Consider the following 16,051-nt stretch of genomic DNA (forward strand, 5'->3'; position numbering starts at 1 on the left):
GCTGACATTTCAGTTTTTTTGAATTTTTAGCTTTTCATGGTTTACATTTTTCCCTATTTTTGGGCTCTACTGCAAAAAAGAAGGAACATGTGATTCACAAATAAAAATCTCAGTTAAGTTGGTCAAAATCCCTGGTTGTAATACTCATTTATATGAAGAAAATGTTGAGGGCAGAATACAGTATTTAGATAGACAGGTACTTATTAGTGATAGTCACCATGACTTTGTGCAAGGTAGGTCATGTTTATCCAATCTGAGTTTTTCGAGGAAGTTACCAGGAAAGGTGATAAAAGGAGGACATTGGATGTTGTCCAAATGGGCAAGGCATTTGACTAGGTCCCACATGGGAGGTTGGTCAACCTGTAACTAGTGGTGTGCCACAGGGATTGGTGCTGGGTCCATTGTTGTTTGTCATCTAGATCAATGTGGTAAACTGGATCAGCAAATTTGTAGATAATATCAAGTTTGGGGGTGTAGTGGACAGCAAGGAAGAGGATCAAAGCTTGCAGCAGAATCTAGGCCAGCTGGAAAAATGGGCTGAAAGATGGCAGATGCAATTTAATGCAGGTAAGTGTGAGGTATTGCACTTGGGAGGACCAACCAGGGTAGGTGTCACGTAATGAGTGGTAGGGACTGAGGAGTGCAGTGGAACAAAGGGATCTATGACTACGGTTGCATAACTCCTTGAAAGTGGTGTCACAGATAAATGGGGTCGTAAAGAAAGCTTTCGGCTCATTGGCCTTCATAAATCAATGTATTGAGTACAGAGATGGGATGTTATATTGAAATTGTATACGAGGTCAGTGAGGCCTAATTTGGAGTATTGTGTGTAATTTTGGTCAATCTAACTACAAGAAAGATATCAATAAGATTGAAAAGTGCAGAGAAAATTTACGGGGATGCTGCCTGGACTTGAAGACCAGAGTGACAGGGAAAGATTGAATAGGTTCAAACTTTATTCCCTCAAGTGTAGATAAATAAGAGGAGATTTGATAGAGGTGTATAAAATTATGGGGGGTATATTTAGAGTAAATATAAGCAGGCTTTTTCCACTGAGGTTGGGTGAGACTATAATTAAAGGTTATAGGTTAGGATGAAATGTTTAAAGGGAGCACAATGGGGAACGTTTTCCACACAGAAGTTTGTGAGAGTGTGGAACGAGCTGCCAATGAACCTGGGGGATATGGGTTCAATTTCAACATTTAAGAGAAATTTGCATAGGTACATGGATGGAAGGGGTATGGAGGACTATGGTCCAGGTACAGGTCAATGGGACTACACAGATTAATGTTTCAGCATAGACTAGATGGGCCTAAGGGCCTGTTTTTGGTTGTAGTGTTCTATGATTCTGTGTTGCAAAGGCATGGAGTAATTCAAATTAGTCTGACACACCTGTTAATAGACATATTCGCTTTGGAAAGAAAGCAGCACAAATTCTCCAGGGTGTTAAATAAATCAGAGGTGTTCTCCAAAATATAGAATATCAAGGGGTGAAGTAAATGAAATTTTCAGATTTTGAATAAGTTGACATACTAGGTTACAGAGAAACCTTTCCATTTTTGAAAGCAAATTCAGTCAACATTTTTGAAAGTGAAAATTGGATAAATACTTAAGAACAAAAAAGATGATGAATCAGATCAAGTAGATTGCCAGCATGAACTATGGCCCTAATAGTTTATTTTGGTACTCAATGATTCATTGGTGAGAGAATCTAGATCAAGAGGAAATTAAATCATAGCAAATATTTTTCATAACTGCATCAAATTGTACAAGTTGTAGTTGTAGTTGTATTAACAGAACATGATAATTGTATTGAAGTTCAAATGCTAAGCTTATTCTAGCCATGCAGAAATTTCCCTACATGGGCATGGAATCCATAAGCAGAAGAATTTATTTTCATGCTATATCATTTCAACTCCATGAATTTATAGCAAATTGTAAAAAATTAATTTGCAGCACTAGTTTATGCAATATGCAGGGTCGATAGTACCCTTGTGCAAATTAAAAAATGAGGAACAGAACCTTCATCGCGGTAAAGGGAGACAAAAATTTGTATCCCATTATAAATGATAATACAACTCATGTAGTGAGTTGTAATAACATTCTAGACCAGAATTTGAATCCCAGACCATTGAATCACCAGAGAGTTAGTGTCCACTACTGTAAACAGAAAATATAATTTACTTATAAGCCTGAATACCAATTCTGCTAAAAGTCATTAACAATTTTCAATTTACATACTCTGAAAGGCTCTTCTCTACTTCTCTAACTTCAGGTATTATAGTCTCTGCTTCAAAGATGTTTCGAGGCTGGAATTTACGATTTTGGTAATCATATAGCATAATAAGTACGAGACTCGTCAAGTCAACAGACTGGGGAAAAAGAGCAAAACATTAATTACATTAAACAGAAATTATGTTAGTATTCTTGATAACTGGCTTCTAGACAATCAATTTTAACAATTTCATATGGTTTTGCATAACCACTACCATAACAACACAAAAATCTGGAATAAAATCAAAATAAGATGTTTGTGTTAACCTGGCAAGTGGCAAACTTACTGCCATGTCTATCACATGATGTCAGAGTCCTCAACCACCACCGTACCTCCAAATAAGAAATGCTGGTGAACGCAGCAGGCCAGACAGCCTGGCCTGCTGCGTTCACCAGCATTTTTTATGTGTGTTGCTTGAATTTCCAGCATCTGCAGATTTCCTCGTGTTACTGTACCTCCAAGTTAGCATTGATTTTAAAATGTAATACTTAGTGAAAAAAGCCCACTGCAGTAAATGCATTCCTCTTTGGATTTAAAAGAATGAAGCAATCTCTCAGGAATATTTATTACCACAATGACAACCTCCAGTCCAGGGTACATCGAAACAGTTCCCCAAGCTATTCATGAAAAAAAATCAGCTGCCCTTACTCAGTCCAGAGCAACCCATGTCATTAGAGTGAAAAAAGCAGAAAGATAGATAAAAGTCAGTGTATTCAAACTATCATTTAGCAAACTATCCAAACAATCAAGTGGTAATCATACCAGTTAGTTAGTTAATTGGTCATTGTAAATTGTCCTGAAATTAGGCTTGGGTTAAATACGTGGATTGCTAGGCAGTACCAGAATGGCCTGTTCTGTGCTGTATCTCTAACTAACTAAATAAATAAGTAGATCAAAATACTACAGAGATCTGAAATTAAAACAAAAGATGCTGGAAGGCAGCACCTGTGGATAGGGTAACAGTAAATGTTTAAGTTCCAGGACACTTCAGCATGGGTCAGAAACATTTTTTCAACTTTTAAGCTTTGTTCCTTTCTGTGGGGATGGTAAAGTGTTTGACAAAATCAAATACTTTTATCAATAAAAATAATCTACTTTCTGCCTCTGTTTAGTGTAAATAAATTGAAAATGGTTAATCACATATAAGCACCACCTATGAAGTCACCACCAAAATTTTTAAATTCTATCTAAATTATCAAAGTACATATATGTCACCATATACTACTCTGAAATATTTTTCTTGCAAAAGAAATTTGATTCTTTTCTTAGATACAAAGAAACACAATAGAAACTACTTCCTCTTCTTCTTTTAAATATGCTTCTTCTCCAGAACCACATTCGATTGCAGACTCTAATTTCCATTCTGATTGTACATTTTTGGGCTGACTGAGTGATCGAACACTTTTGCTAACTCGTGGGGAATTCAGTAAGGTTGAGAGAGGAGAGTGCAGCCATCATTCTAATGGCGGGATGTGTATCAATGGTCGGTTCCATTACTCCTCGTCGATTAAAGCATCGAGCAGGATTGAAATTGATGAAAATGAGAGTGTAACTTGAGCGGGTGTTCAGCACCATCTGCTTGTATTTGACTAGTCTCCCTCTCACTGTTGCCGGAGGAAGGTACAGGATTCTTAGGTTTAATCACTGTAGCAGTGTGGGTAGTGGCTATGGGACTCTGTAGTTTGATGTTTAATGTCCTCAGTGCTGAACCAGACTTGCTTTTGGAGCACTCTCTGGTTCATATTTCATGTGTTTCTGGTTACTCTTTTGGCTACTTGTTCAATTTAATTCAGGCACTTCGGTGCAGAACTGATTTTCCAGCTATGGGCTGCAGTCACTGACACAGCACTAAACTGAACTGACTCAGCGGCTGCCAATCCACTGGACGATTTTCAGAGACCCTGCAGTTTGATGTATAATATTCTGTGTGTTAATTGCTCGCTTTTTGCTGTTTGTATGATTTGTTTTTTTTTTTGCGTGTTGGGTATTTGATGTTTTAATGGGTTTCACGGTGTTTCTCTGTTTCATGACTGCCTGCGGGAGGACAAATCTCAGGGCTGTATGCTGTATGAAATACTGTGCAAGAGGCTTAGGCACATACAAAAAGTCTTAGGCTGCCTAAGATTTTCGCACAGTACTGAACGTGTCAATGTGGAATGGAAAGCGAAGTTGTAAATCTAGCAGGAGCATAGGATACCGGGAATGGTGCAGAAGGAGTGCTGTGGGTGGACTGTGAAACAGGTGGCAGAGAAGGAGTGTCAGGGGCAGGAGTTGGCACAGGTGCAGACAAACGCCACCCTGAGATACCAGGCAAGTCTTTTGATTCCAGACAATTGCTTTTTTGATCATTACAAAATGTCTCCAGTGTTACCCATTCCCTCCCCTCACCCTTCCCCTTTTCCCAACCATGATTTCCCTCTCCCTGCCCCTTCCCACTCTCAGTCCACAATCAGGTTCAGGTTTATCATCACTCACATATGTCATGATTTTTTTTGGTGGCAGCAGAAAACTGCAATACATAAAGTTACCACAGCACGGTGCAAAATTCTAAGCCTCCCTAGCTATGTCTATATGTGCCTTGGACTTTTGGACAGTATTGTACATACTTTGATAAATGTACTTTGAACGTTGAATCAATAAAAAACTACACACGATAGAGACAAACAACCAATGTGCAAAAGACAGGAAACTGCAAACACAAAGAAGAAAAAATACACAATAATAATAATAAATAAATAAGCAATAAATATCAGGAACACAAGTTGTAGAGTCCTAAAAGTGAGTCCATAGGTTATGCAACCAGTTCAGTGTTGGGGTGAGTACAATTGAGTGAAGTTATCCCCACTGGTTCAAGGGCCGAATGGCTAAGGGGTGTTAGAAAGTTCGTGAACCTTGTCAACTTGTCTGTTTCTGCATAGATATGACCTAAGGTGAGATCAGATCTTCACACAAGTCCTAAGACTAGATAAAGAGAACCCAATTAAATAAATAACACAATAAACATTCCATTTGTTTTGAGAAAAATTATCCAATAATACATTCATTTGTTGGAAAAAAATATGTGAACCTCTGGGATAATGCTATTTGGAGTCAGGTGTTCCAATCAATGAGATGAGATTTGAGGTGTGGGTTGTAGAGGTGTCCCGCCCTATAAAAAAGACACACAAAGTCAGCTTACTGACAGAGACTGCTCTTCGTAAGAAAGATCTGTTTATGTGCACCATGCCGCGACCAAAACAACTTTCAGAGGACCTTAGAAGAAGAATTGTAGAGATGCATGAAGCTGGAAAAGGCCACAAAAGCAATTCTAAAGACTCGAGTGTTCATCAGTCCACAGTAAGAGAAATTGTCTACAAATATCACACCAAGCGCATAACGTGCAATGCTGAAGGAGGTGAAAAAGAACCCAAGGGTAACAGCAGAAGACCTGCAGAAATCTCTAGAAATTGCTAAAGTTCATGTGTCCACTATAAGAAAAACACTGAACAAGAATGGTGTTCATAGAAGGACACCATGGAAGAAACCACTGCTCTTCAACAAAACATGGCTCCACATCTCAATTTTGCAAAAGACCACCTGGATGTTCTGCAATGCTTCTGGGACAAAGTTCTGTGGCCAGATGAGACAAAAGTTGAACTTCTTGGCAGAAATGCACATTGCTATGTTTGGATACAAAAAGGCACTGCACACCAACATCAAAACCTCATTCCAACTGTGAAGTATGGTGGAATGCGCATCATGGTTTAGGACTACTTTGCTGCCTCAGGACCTGGACAGCTTGCAATCACTGACGAAACAATTAATTCAAAATTGTATCAAGAAATTCTACAGGAGTATGTCAGGGTAGCAGTCCGTCACCTGGAGCTTAATAGAAGTCGGAAAATGCAACAAGACATTGATCCGAAAGATAAGAGTAAACCAACAACAGAATGGTTAATAAAAAGAAAATTAATGTTTTGGGTTGGCCAAGTCAAAGTCCTGACCTTAATCCTATAGAAATGTTGTGGAAGGACCCAAAGCAAGCAGTTCATGCAAGGTGGCCCACCAATATCTCAGAATTGAAGCAGTTTCGTAAGGAGGAATGGCCTAAAGTTCCTCCAAACCGATGTGCAGGACTGATCAACAGTTACTGGAAGTGCTTGGTTGAACTTATTGCTGTATAAGGGGGTCACACCATTTAATGAAAGCAAAGGCTCACATACTTCTTCCAACAAATACTTGTAATATTGGATCATTTTTTTCAATAAATAAATGAACCAAGTATAATATTTTTTGCATTTTTTAAAATTGGGTTCTCTTTATCCAGTTTTAGGACTTGCATCTGATCACAATTTAGGTTATATTTATGCAGAAATAGGGAAAATTCTACAGGGTTCACAAACTTTCTGGCACCACTGTAACTGTTCCTGAACATTGGAAACAGCATTGCCCTTGAATGGAAAAGCCTACAACAAAATTAGTGGATACAGCCCAGTCCCTCCCTATTGAGGCCTTTAGTGGGTAAAGCCCTCCCCACCACTGAGTACATCTACAAAGAATGCTGTCGCAATAAAAGCAGCATCCATCAAAAGATGCCCACCACGCTCTCTTCTCACTGGTACAGAAGACTCAGGACCTGCACCACCATACTTTGAACACTTATTCCCCACCAGCCTGACAAGTGCATTTCAGTTTTCGATCAGTTAAAAGTTTTTCAAAAAATTATGCACTACAATGAATTATCCCAGAGATTTCCAAAATTTTAATATTGCACTTACCATTTGAGATTTATCAATCTCCTGCCTAACCTTACTAGCCTAGGTTTAATACTTTAATCTTGAATGCTTCCTACTTTTATTTAACAATGTTAACTGACTCCTGAAAACATGCAGGACTTCACGTTTCAATGTTCAATTTAGCTTGCTTAAAATACTTGTGCTGACAAACCTTATAATTGCCCCCTCCCTACTGTCATCATGTGAACAAAACCCAAGCAACACACACAAAGTGCTGGAGGACCTCAGCAGGCCAGGCAGCATCGATGGAAAAAAGTATAGTCGACGCTTTGGGCCGAAACCCTTCGGCAGGACTGGGGAAAGAAACCTGAGGAGTAGGTTTAAAAAGTGGGGGGAGGAGTGAGAAAACCTCCAGGTGATAGGTGAAACCTGGAGGGAGAGGGATGAAATAAAGAGCTGGGAAGTTGATTGGTGAAAGAGACAGAAGGCCATGGAAGAAAGAAAAAGGGGAGGGGGAGGAGCACCAGAGGAAGGTGATGAGCGGGCAAGGCGATAAGGTGAGAGAGGGAAAAGGGCATTACTAGAAGTCTGAGAAATCAATGCTCATGCCAGCAGGTTGGAGACTACCCAAACGGAATACAAGGTGTTGTTCCTCCAACCAAGGTGTGACCTCATCATGACAGTAGCGGAGACCGTGGATGGACATATCATAATGGGAATGGGAAGTGGAATTAAAATGAGTGGCCACTGGGAGATCCCACTTGTTCTGGCGGACGGAGCGTAGATGCTCGGCGAAGCGGACTCCCAATCTATGTCAGGTCTCACCGATATACAAGAGGCCACACCAGGAGAACCGAACACAGTAAATGACCCCCAACTGACTACTTTTCAATAGATACTGCCTGGCCTGCTGAGTTCCTCCAGCAATTTGTGTGTGTTGCGCAGATCTCCAGCATCTGCAGATTTTTTCTTGTTTGTGAACAAACCCCAAGAATCACTTAACTCCGTTCACAATCAACACATTTGTTTTAAGTTAGTAGAGATTTAAACTTCTACCCAACATTCATTCACATTTTCTTTCACTTTGTGTTACTGATAACTTCATATCCACATTGATCAGCTGACACACACTATCAGCTTTTCACTCATGCAATGAGAGGGTTAAAAGCAGATCTTTTTATTCAAAATTGTCAGTCCACTGTCTCCACAGTGAGCAGATATGTTAATCAGGAAGATAAGTAAAACAAAAGATCTTGATTCATAGGGTCCTTGAGGCTGTGAAGCATGCAGCCGTGAAACATTAAGAAATGTGAAATGACAAGATCACTTGTTTTTCTCCTGGAGACAAGTGAGAATGGTTCAGCTGACAATGTAAATTTCAATAAGTTACAGTATTGTATCTGACTGGAATACACTTAGACTGGAAAGAATGTGTGGGTTTTCTGAATTATACAAACGTGAATAGTGAACAAGCTCATTGAACTTCTCCTCAAGTTCAAATCATGATCAGTTCCAAGGATCTCTGAGATTTTCCAGACCAGTCATACATTGGAGACCCCAATAAGGACAACACCATGAGGCCATCAGTCATTCCACATTGTTTTGTATATAACTTTCTTATCTTTTATTATACTTCAAATAAATACAGTATCCTGTAGCAACTTTGAAGTGTTTGTTGGTCCTCAGTCATACGAATCCTCAACCTGCTTATTTCCCATTATAACTCATTACTGGCAAAACATCCAACACATTTTTTGGAAAAAAGTACAGTTGACGTTTTGGGCTGAGACCCTTCATCAAGACTGGAGAAAAATAGACAAGAAGTCAGAGTTAGAAGGTGGGAGGAGAGGAGGAAGAAACACAAGGTGATAGGTGAAACCCGGGGGGGGGGGGGGTGAAGTAAAGAGCTGGGAAGTTGATTGTTGAAACAGATTCAGGGCTGGAAAAGGGGCAATTTGATAGGATATGACAGAAGGCATGGAAGAAAGAAGAAGGGGAGGAACAGCAGAGGAAGGTGATGGACAGGTAAGGAGATAAGGTGAGAGGGAAATGGGAATAGGGAATGATGGGAGAGGCATTACTGGAAGTTCAAGAAATCAATGTTCATGCCACCAGGTTGAAGGCTACCCAGATGGAATACATGGTGTTGCTCCTCCAATCTGAGTGTGACCTCACTGCAACTGTAGAGGAGGCCATGGACTGGCATGTCGGAATGGGAACAGGAAGTGGAATTAAAAGGGATGGCCACTGGGAGTTGCCGCTTTTTCTGGCATGGAGTGAAGCAGTGTCCCAAAGTATATCAGGTCTCACCGATATACAGGAGGCCACACCAGGAGCACCGGCTACAGTATATGACCCCAACAGACTCACAAGTGAAGTTTTGACTCACCTGGAAGGACTGTTTGGAGCCCTGAATAGCAGTGAGGGAGTGCACTTGTTCTGCTTGCAAGGATAAGTGCCAAGAGGGAGATCAGTGGAGAATGACGAATGGACAAGGGAGTTGCGTAGGGAGCGATCCCTGTGGAAAGCAGAAAGTGGTGGGGGAGGGGAAAGCTGAGTTTGGTGGTGGGATCCCTTTGGGGGTGGCAGAAGTTATGGAGAACTATGTGCTGGACACGGAAGCTGGTGGGCTGATAGGCGAGGACAAGAGGAACCCTATCCCTGGTGGAGTGGCTAGAACTTGGGGTGAGGGCAGACTTGTGCAAAATGGAAGAGATGCAGTTGAGGGCAGCGTTGATGGTGGAGGAAGGGAAGCCCCTTTCTTTGAAGAAGGATGACTGCATTGGTGCTGCTTCCTACACCCATGCAGAGCTTGTCAACTTCATCAACTTTGCCACCCACTTCCACCCTGCCCTCAAATTTACCTGGTCCATTTCTGACACCACCCCTCCCCTTTCTCGATTTTTCTCTCTATCTCTGGAGGCAGCTTATCTACTGATGCCTGTTATAAACACACTAACTCTCAGAGCTACCTGAACTATACCTTTTCCCACCCTGTTAGTTGTAAAAATGCCATTCCCTTCTCTCAATTCCTCTGTCTCTGCCACATCTGCTCTCAGGATGAGGTTTTTCATTCCAGAACAAAGGAGATATTCTCCTTCTTCATCAACTGTACTCATTTCCATAGATGCTACCTGGCCTGCTAAGTTCCTCCAGCATTTTGTGTGCGTTGCTTGCATTTCCAGCATCTGCAAATTTTCTCCTGTTTGTCATTGGACTACAACACATTTTTGAACTGAATTGTCTTTATTTCTTACATCCTTCACACACGAGTAAAAATCTTTACTTTACATCTCTGTCTAAATGCGCAATGTGCAGTCATAGTAATTTATAATAAATAGAACAGTCCATGTAACATAGAAATACACTCAAATCAGCGTGAGTTAATCAGTCTGATCGCCTGGTGGAAGAAGCTGTCACGGAGCCTGTTGGTCCTGGCTTTTATGCTGTGGTACCATTTCCCCGATGGTAGCAGCTGGAATAGATTGTGGTTGGAGTGATTCAAGTCTCCAATGATCCTTCAGGCCCTTTTTACACACCTGTCTTTGTAAATGTCCTGAATCATGGGAAGTTCGCAACTACAGATGCTATGGCTGTCTGCACCACTCTCAGCAGAATCCTGCGATTAAGGGAGGTACAGTTTCCATACCAGACAGTGATGCAGCCAGTCAGGATGCTCTCAATTGTGCCCCTGTAGAAAGTTCTTAGGATTTGGGGGCCCATACCAAACTTCCTCAATCATCTGAGGTGAAAGAGGCGCTGTTTTCCCTTTTTCCAGAGCAAGGTAGCACAATCACTTTAACAGTAACAGTAACAGTAACAGGTGAAGTGGTCAGCTACATGAGCTTGCCTTGTTCTCATGATAAAGATATACAGGATGTACTGTAAGGAGCCATTCAGATATTGGACAGTTCTGACAATGCAGAGGAATACAAGAGGCTGCACAGAGTCATGATACAGATATACAGAATGTACTGTAAGGAGCCATTCAGACATTGGACAGTTCTGACAATGGAGAGGAATACAAGAGGCTGCAGAGAGTCATGGACTCAGTCAACACCTTCATGGGCACAACCCTCCCCACCATCAAAGATATCTTCAAGAGTGTGGCTGAAGATGCTAGCATTCTATCACTAGGGACCGTCATCGTCCAGCATATGCCTTCTTCTCATTGCTACCACTGAGGAGGTGGCACAGGAGTCTGAAGATATACACTCAATGATTCAGGATATCTATACAATCTACCAAACACATACATACTATTTTGCTGTTCCTTTTCCTTATCATCCCCTCAAAATTAATTACAAAGTTCCAAGACCTACACCTTAATACTTCCTTATGCAAATGGATCCTTGATTTCCTCATCTGCAGAGCCCAGTCGGTTTGGATTGGTAACAACAGCTCCTCCAGAATCACAGCTGCACCACAAGGCTGTGTGCTTAGCCCCCCTGCTCTACTCCCTTTATCTCCAATGCCATATACAAGTTTGCTGATGACTCCACTGTCATTGGCCAAATCAGAGATGGTGACAAATCAGCATATAGGAGGGAGATTAAAAATCTGGCCGAGTGGTGGTACAACAACAAACCAGAGGTCCATAAGCCAGTCCTCATCTAGGTCTTGCATGTAACTGCCATTTCAAAGAAGGCACATCAACGCCTCTACTTTCTCAGAAGTTTGCAAAGATTTAGCATGTCTTCTAAAACTTTGACAAACTTCTATAGATGTGAGGTTGACTGGTTGCATTTGGCCTAGTATGGAATAGAAAAAAAACAATAAAAAAGTAGTCCAGCCCCTCACAGGTAAAGTCCTTTGTAGGTTGTCATCTTTTTCACTCTGGTTCTAGAACATAGAACAGTACAGCACAGTACAGGCCCTTTGGCCCATAATGTTGTGCCGACCCTCAAACCCTGCCTCCCATATAAGCCCCCACCTTAAATTCCTCCATATACCTGTCTAGTAGTCTCTTAAACTTCACTAGTGTATCTGCCTCCACCACTGACTCAGGCAGTGCGTTCCACACACCAACCACTCTCTGAGTAAAAATCCTTCCTCTAATATCCTCCTTGAACTTCCCACCCCTTATCTTAAAGCCATGTCCTCTTGTATTGAGCAGTTGTGACCTGGGGAAGAGGTGCTGGCTGTCCACTCTATCTATTCCTCTTAATATCTTATATACCTCTATCATGTCTCCTCTCATCCACCTTCTCTCCAAAGAGTAAAGCCCCAGCTCCCTTAATCTCTGATCATAATGCATACTCTCTAAACCAGGCAGCATCCTGGTAAATCTCCTCTGTACCCTTTCCAATGCTTCCACATCCTTCCTATAGTGAGGCAACCAGAACTGGACACAGTCCTCCAAGTGTGGCCTAACCAGAGTTTTATAGAGCTGCATCATTACCTTGCGACTCTTAAATTCTATCCCTCGACTTATGAAAGCTAACACCCCATAAGCTTTCTTAACTACCCTATCTACCTGTGAGGCAACTTTCAGGGATCTGTGGACATGTACCCCCAGATCCCTCTGCTCCTCTACACTACCAAGTATCCTGCCATTTACTTTGTACTCTGCCTTGGAGTTTGTCCTTCCAAAGTGTACCACCTCACACTTCTCCGGGTTGAACTCCATCTGCCACTTCTCAGCCCACTTCTGCATCCTATCAATGTCTCTCTGCAATCTTTGACAGTCCTCTACACTACCTACAACACCACAAACCTTTGTGTCATCTGCAAACTTGCCAACCCACCCTTCTACCCCCACATCCAGGTCATTAATAAAAATCACGAAAAATAGAGGTCCCAGAACAGATCCTTGTATGACACCTCTAGTCACAATCCTCCAATCTGAATGTACTCCCTCCATCACAACCCTCTGCCTTCTGCAGGCAAGACAATTCTGAATCCACCTGGCCAAACTTCCCTGGATCCCATGCCTTCTGACTTTCTGTATAAGCCTACCATGTGGAACCTTGTCAAATGCCTTACTAAAATCCATATAGATCACATCCACTGCACTACCCATATCTATATGCATGGTCACCTCCTCAAAGAACTCTATCAGGCTTGTTAGACATGATCTGCCCTTCACAAAGCCATACTGACTGTCCCTGATCAGGCCATGAACCTCTAAATGCCCAGAGATCCTATCTCTAAGAATCTTTTCCAACAGCTTTCCCACCACAGACGTAAGGCTCGCTGGTCTATAATTATCCGGACTATCCCTACTACCCTTTCAGAACAAGGGGACAACATTCGCTTCCCTCCAATCCTCCAGTACCATTCCCGTGGACAATGAGGACATGAAGATCCTAGCCAGGGGCTCAGCAATCTCTTCCCTCGCCTCGTGGAGCCGCCTGGGGAATATTCCGTCAGGCCTCGAGGACTTATCCGTCCTAATGTATTTTAACAACTCCAACACCTCCTCTCCCTTAATATCAACATGCTCCAGAACATCAACCTCACTCATATTGTCCTCACCATCATCAAGTTCCCTCTCATTGGTGAATACCGAAGAGAAGTATTCATTTAGGACGTCGCTCACTTCCACAGCCTCCAGGCACATCTTCCCACCTTTATCTCTAATTGGCCCTACCTTCACTCCTGTCATCCTTTTTTTTCTTCACATAATTGAAGAATGCCTTGGGGTTTTCCTTTACCCTACTCACTAAGTTCTTCTCATGCCCCCTTCTTGCTCTTCTCAGCCCCTTCTTAAGCTCGTTTCTTGCTTCCCTATATTCCTCAATAGACCCATCTGATCCTTGCTTCCTTAACCTCATGTGTGCTGCCTTCTTCCACCTGACTAGATTTTCCACCTCACTTGTCACCCATGGTTCCTTCACCCTACCATTCTTTATCTTCCTCACCGGGACAAATTTATCCCTAACATCCTGCAAGAGATCTCTAAACATCGACCACATGCCCATAGTACATTTCCCTGCAAAAACATCATTCCAATTCACACCTGCAAGTTCTAGCCTCATAGCCTCATAATTTGCCCTTCCCCAATTAAAAATTTTCCTGTCCTCTCTGATTCTATCTTTTTCCATGACAATGCTAAAGGCCAGGGAGCGGTGGTCACTGTCCCCCAAATGCTCACCCACTGAGAGATCTATGACCTGATCTGGTTCATTACCAAGTACTAGATCTAGTATGGCATTCCCCCTAGTCGACCTGTCCACATACTGTGACAGGAATCCTTCCTGGACACACTTAACAAACTCTGTCCCATCTAAACCCTTGGAACTAATCAGGTGCCAATCAATATTAGGGAAGTTAAAGTCACCCATGATAACAACCCTGTTATTTTTGCACTTTTCCAGTATCTGCCTCCCAATCTGCTCCTCTGTATCTCTGCTGCTACCAGGGGGCCCATAGAATACTCCCAGTACAGTAACTGCTCCCTTCCTGTTCCTGACTTCCACCCATACTGACTCAAAAGAGGATCCTGCTACATTACCCACCCTTTCTGTAGCTGTAATAGTATCCCTGACCAGTAATGCCACCGCTCCTCCCCTTTTTCCGCCCTCTCTATCCCTTTTAAAGCACTGAAATCCAGGACTATTGAGAATCCATTCCTGCCCTGGTGCCAGCCAAGTCTCTGTAATGGCCACTACATCATCATTCCATGTATGTATCCAAGCTCTCAGTTCATCACCTTTGTTCCTGATGCTTCTTGCATTGAGGTACACACACTTCAGCTCTCCTACCTTCCTGTCTTTACACCGTTTATTCTGCTTCTCTTTCCTCAAAGCCTGTCTATATGTTAGATCCGCCTTTACTCCATGCACTTCTTTCACTGCTCTATCGCTGTGGGTCCCATCCCCCTTGCAAATTAGTTTAAACCCTCCCGAACCATGCTAGCAAACCTACCTGCAAGGATATTGCTCCCCCTCAAGTTCAGGTGCAACCCATCCAATCCGTACAGGTCCCACCTTCCCCAGAAGAGATCCCGACGATCCAAAAATCTAAAACCCTGCCCCCTGCACCAACTCCTCAGCCACGCATTCAACTGCCATCTCCTCCAATTCTTACCATCACTGTCATGTAGCACTGGCAGCAATCCTGAGAACGTCACCCTTGAGGTCCTGTTCTTCAGCCTTCTGCCTAGTTCCTGAAACTCACACTTCAGGACCTTATCTCTCTTCCTGCCTATGTCGTTGGTCCCAACATGTATCACGACTTCTGGTTGCTTTCCCTCTCACACCAGGATGTCGTGCACCCAGTCAGAGACATCCTGGACCCTGGCACCCGGGAGGCAACAAACCATGCGGGTGTCCTTCTCACGTCCACAAAATCTCCTGTCTGCTCCCCTGACTATAGAGTCTCCAATGACAACAGCTCTCCTCTTCTCCGTCCCACCGTTCTGCACCACCAGGTCAGACTCAGTGCCGGAGGCCCTGTCACTGTGGGTCACACCTGGTCGGTCGTCCCCACCAACAGTATCCAGGATGGTAAACTTACTATTCAGGGGAATGGCTACAGGGGTGCTCTGCACTACCTGTCTGCTCACCTTCGCTTTCCGCCCTCTGACAGTCACCCAACGACCTGCTTCCGACAGCCTAGGTGTGACTACCTCCCTGTAGCTCTCATCTATGACTGCCTCATTGTCCCTTATGAGTCGAAGGTGATCCAGCTCCTGCTCCAGATTCTTTACACGGTCTTCCAGATCGCCCTGCCATATGCACTTCTGGCAGATGTGACTCTGTGGGAGAGGGGAGTTCCCCCAAGACTGCCACATCTCACATGAGAGGCACATCACCTTCTCAGGAGACATTGTAAAAACTAACTGCGAGCAAGCTTGTCCTCCGCCTCTTCTTGCCGAAGCCTCTTGAGTCAAAGCCTCAAAGCTCCACTCCTTCACTGGCCCACTTAATGGTTGTCAATGGTGACATATACATTATGCACTTTGATAATAAATTTACTTCATATTTTGTAATTTACAGTAGTTGTTTATCTGTAGTTCTGCAGCAAAACAAAGTTAACAAGAAGTTCTGCTTCTCAAAGGTATCTATTCATCATCCATGTTTAATGCTGGTAATTATTTAAAGGAATGCTGCTTAAG

At 42.7% G+C, this 16,051-nt stretch overlaps 1 protein-coding gene across 1 annotated transcript in view; it reads right to left on the reverse strand.

The window, feature by feature from the left end:
• LOC140194618 (putative methyltransferase NSUN7) overlaps nt 1-16,051 on the reverse strand; it is an 89,792-nt gene that overhangs the window by 33,192 nt on the left and 40,549 nt on the right. The window contains exon 3 of the mRNA XM_072251859.1: nt 2,242-2,372. Coding sequence (XP_072107960.1) covers nt 2,242-2,372 — 131 coding nt within the window. The remainder of the gene's footprint in view (nt 1-2,241; nt 2,373-16,051) is intronic.

This window comes from Mobula birostris, chromosome 3 (assembly GCF_030028105.1).
Source record: "Mobula birostris isolate sMobBir1 chromosome 3, sMobBir1.hap1, whole genome shotgun sequence".
Lineage (NCBI taxonomy): Eukaryota > Metazoa > Chordata > Chondrichthyes > Myliobatiformes > Myliobatidae > Mobula > Mobula birostris.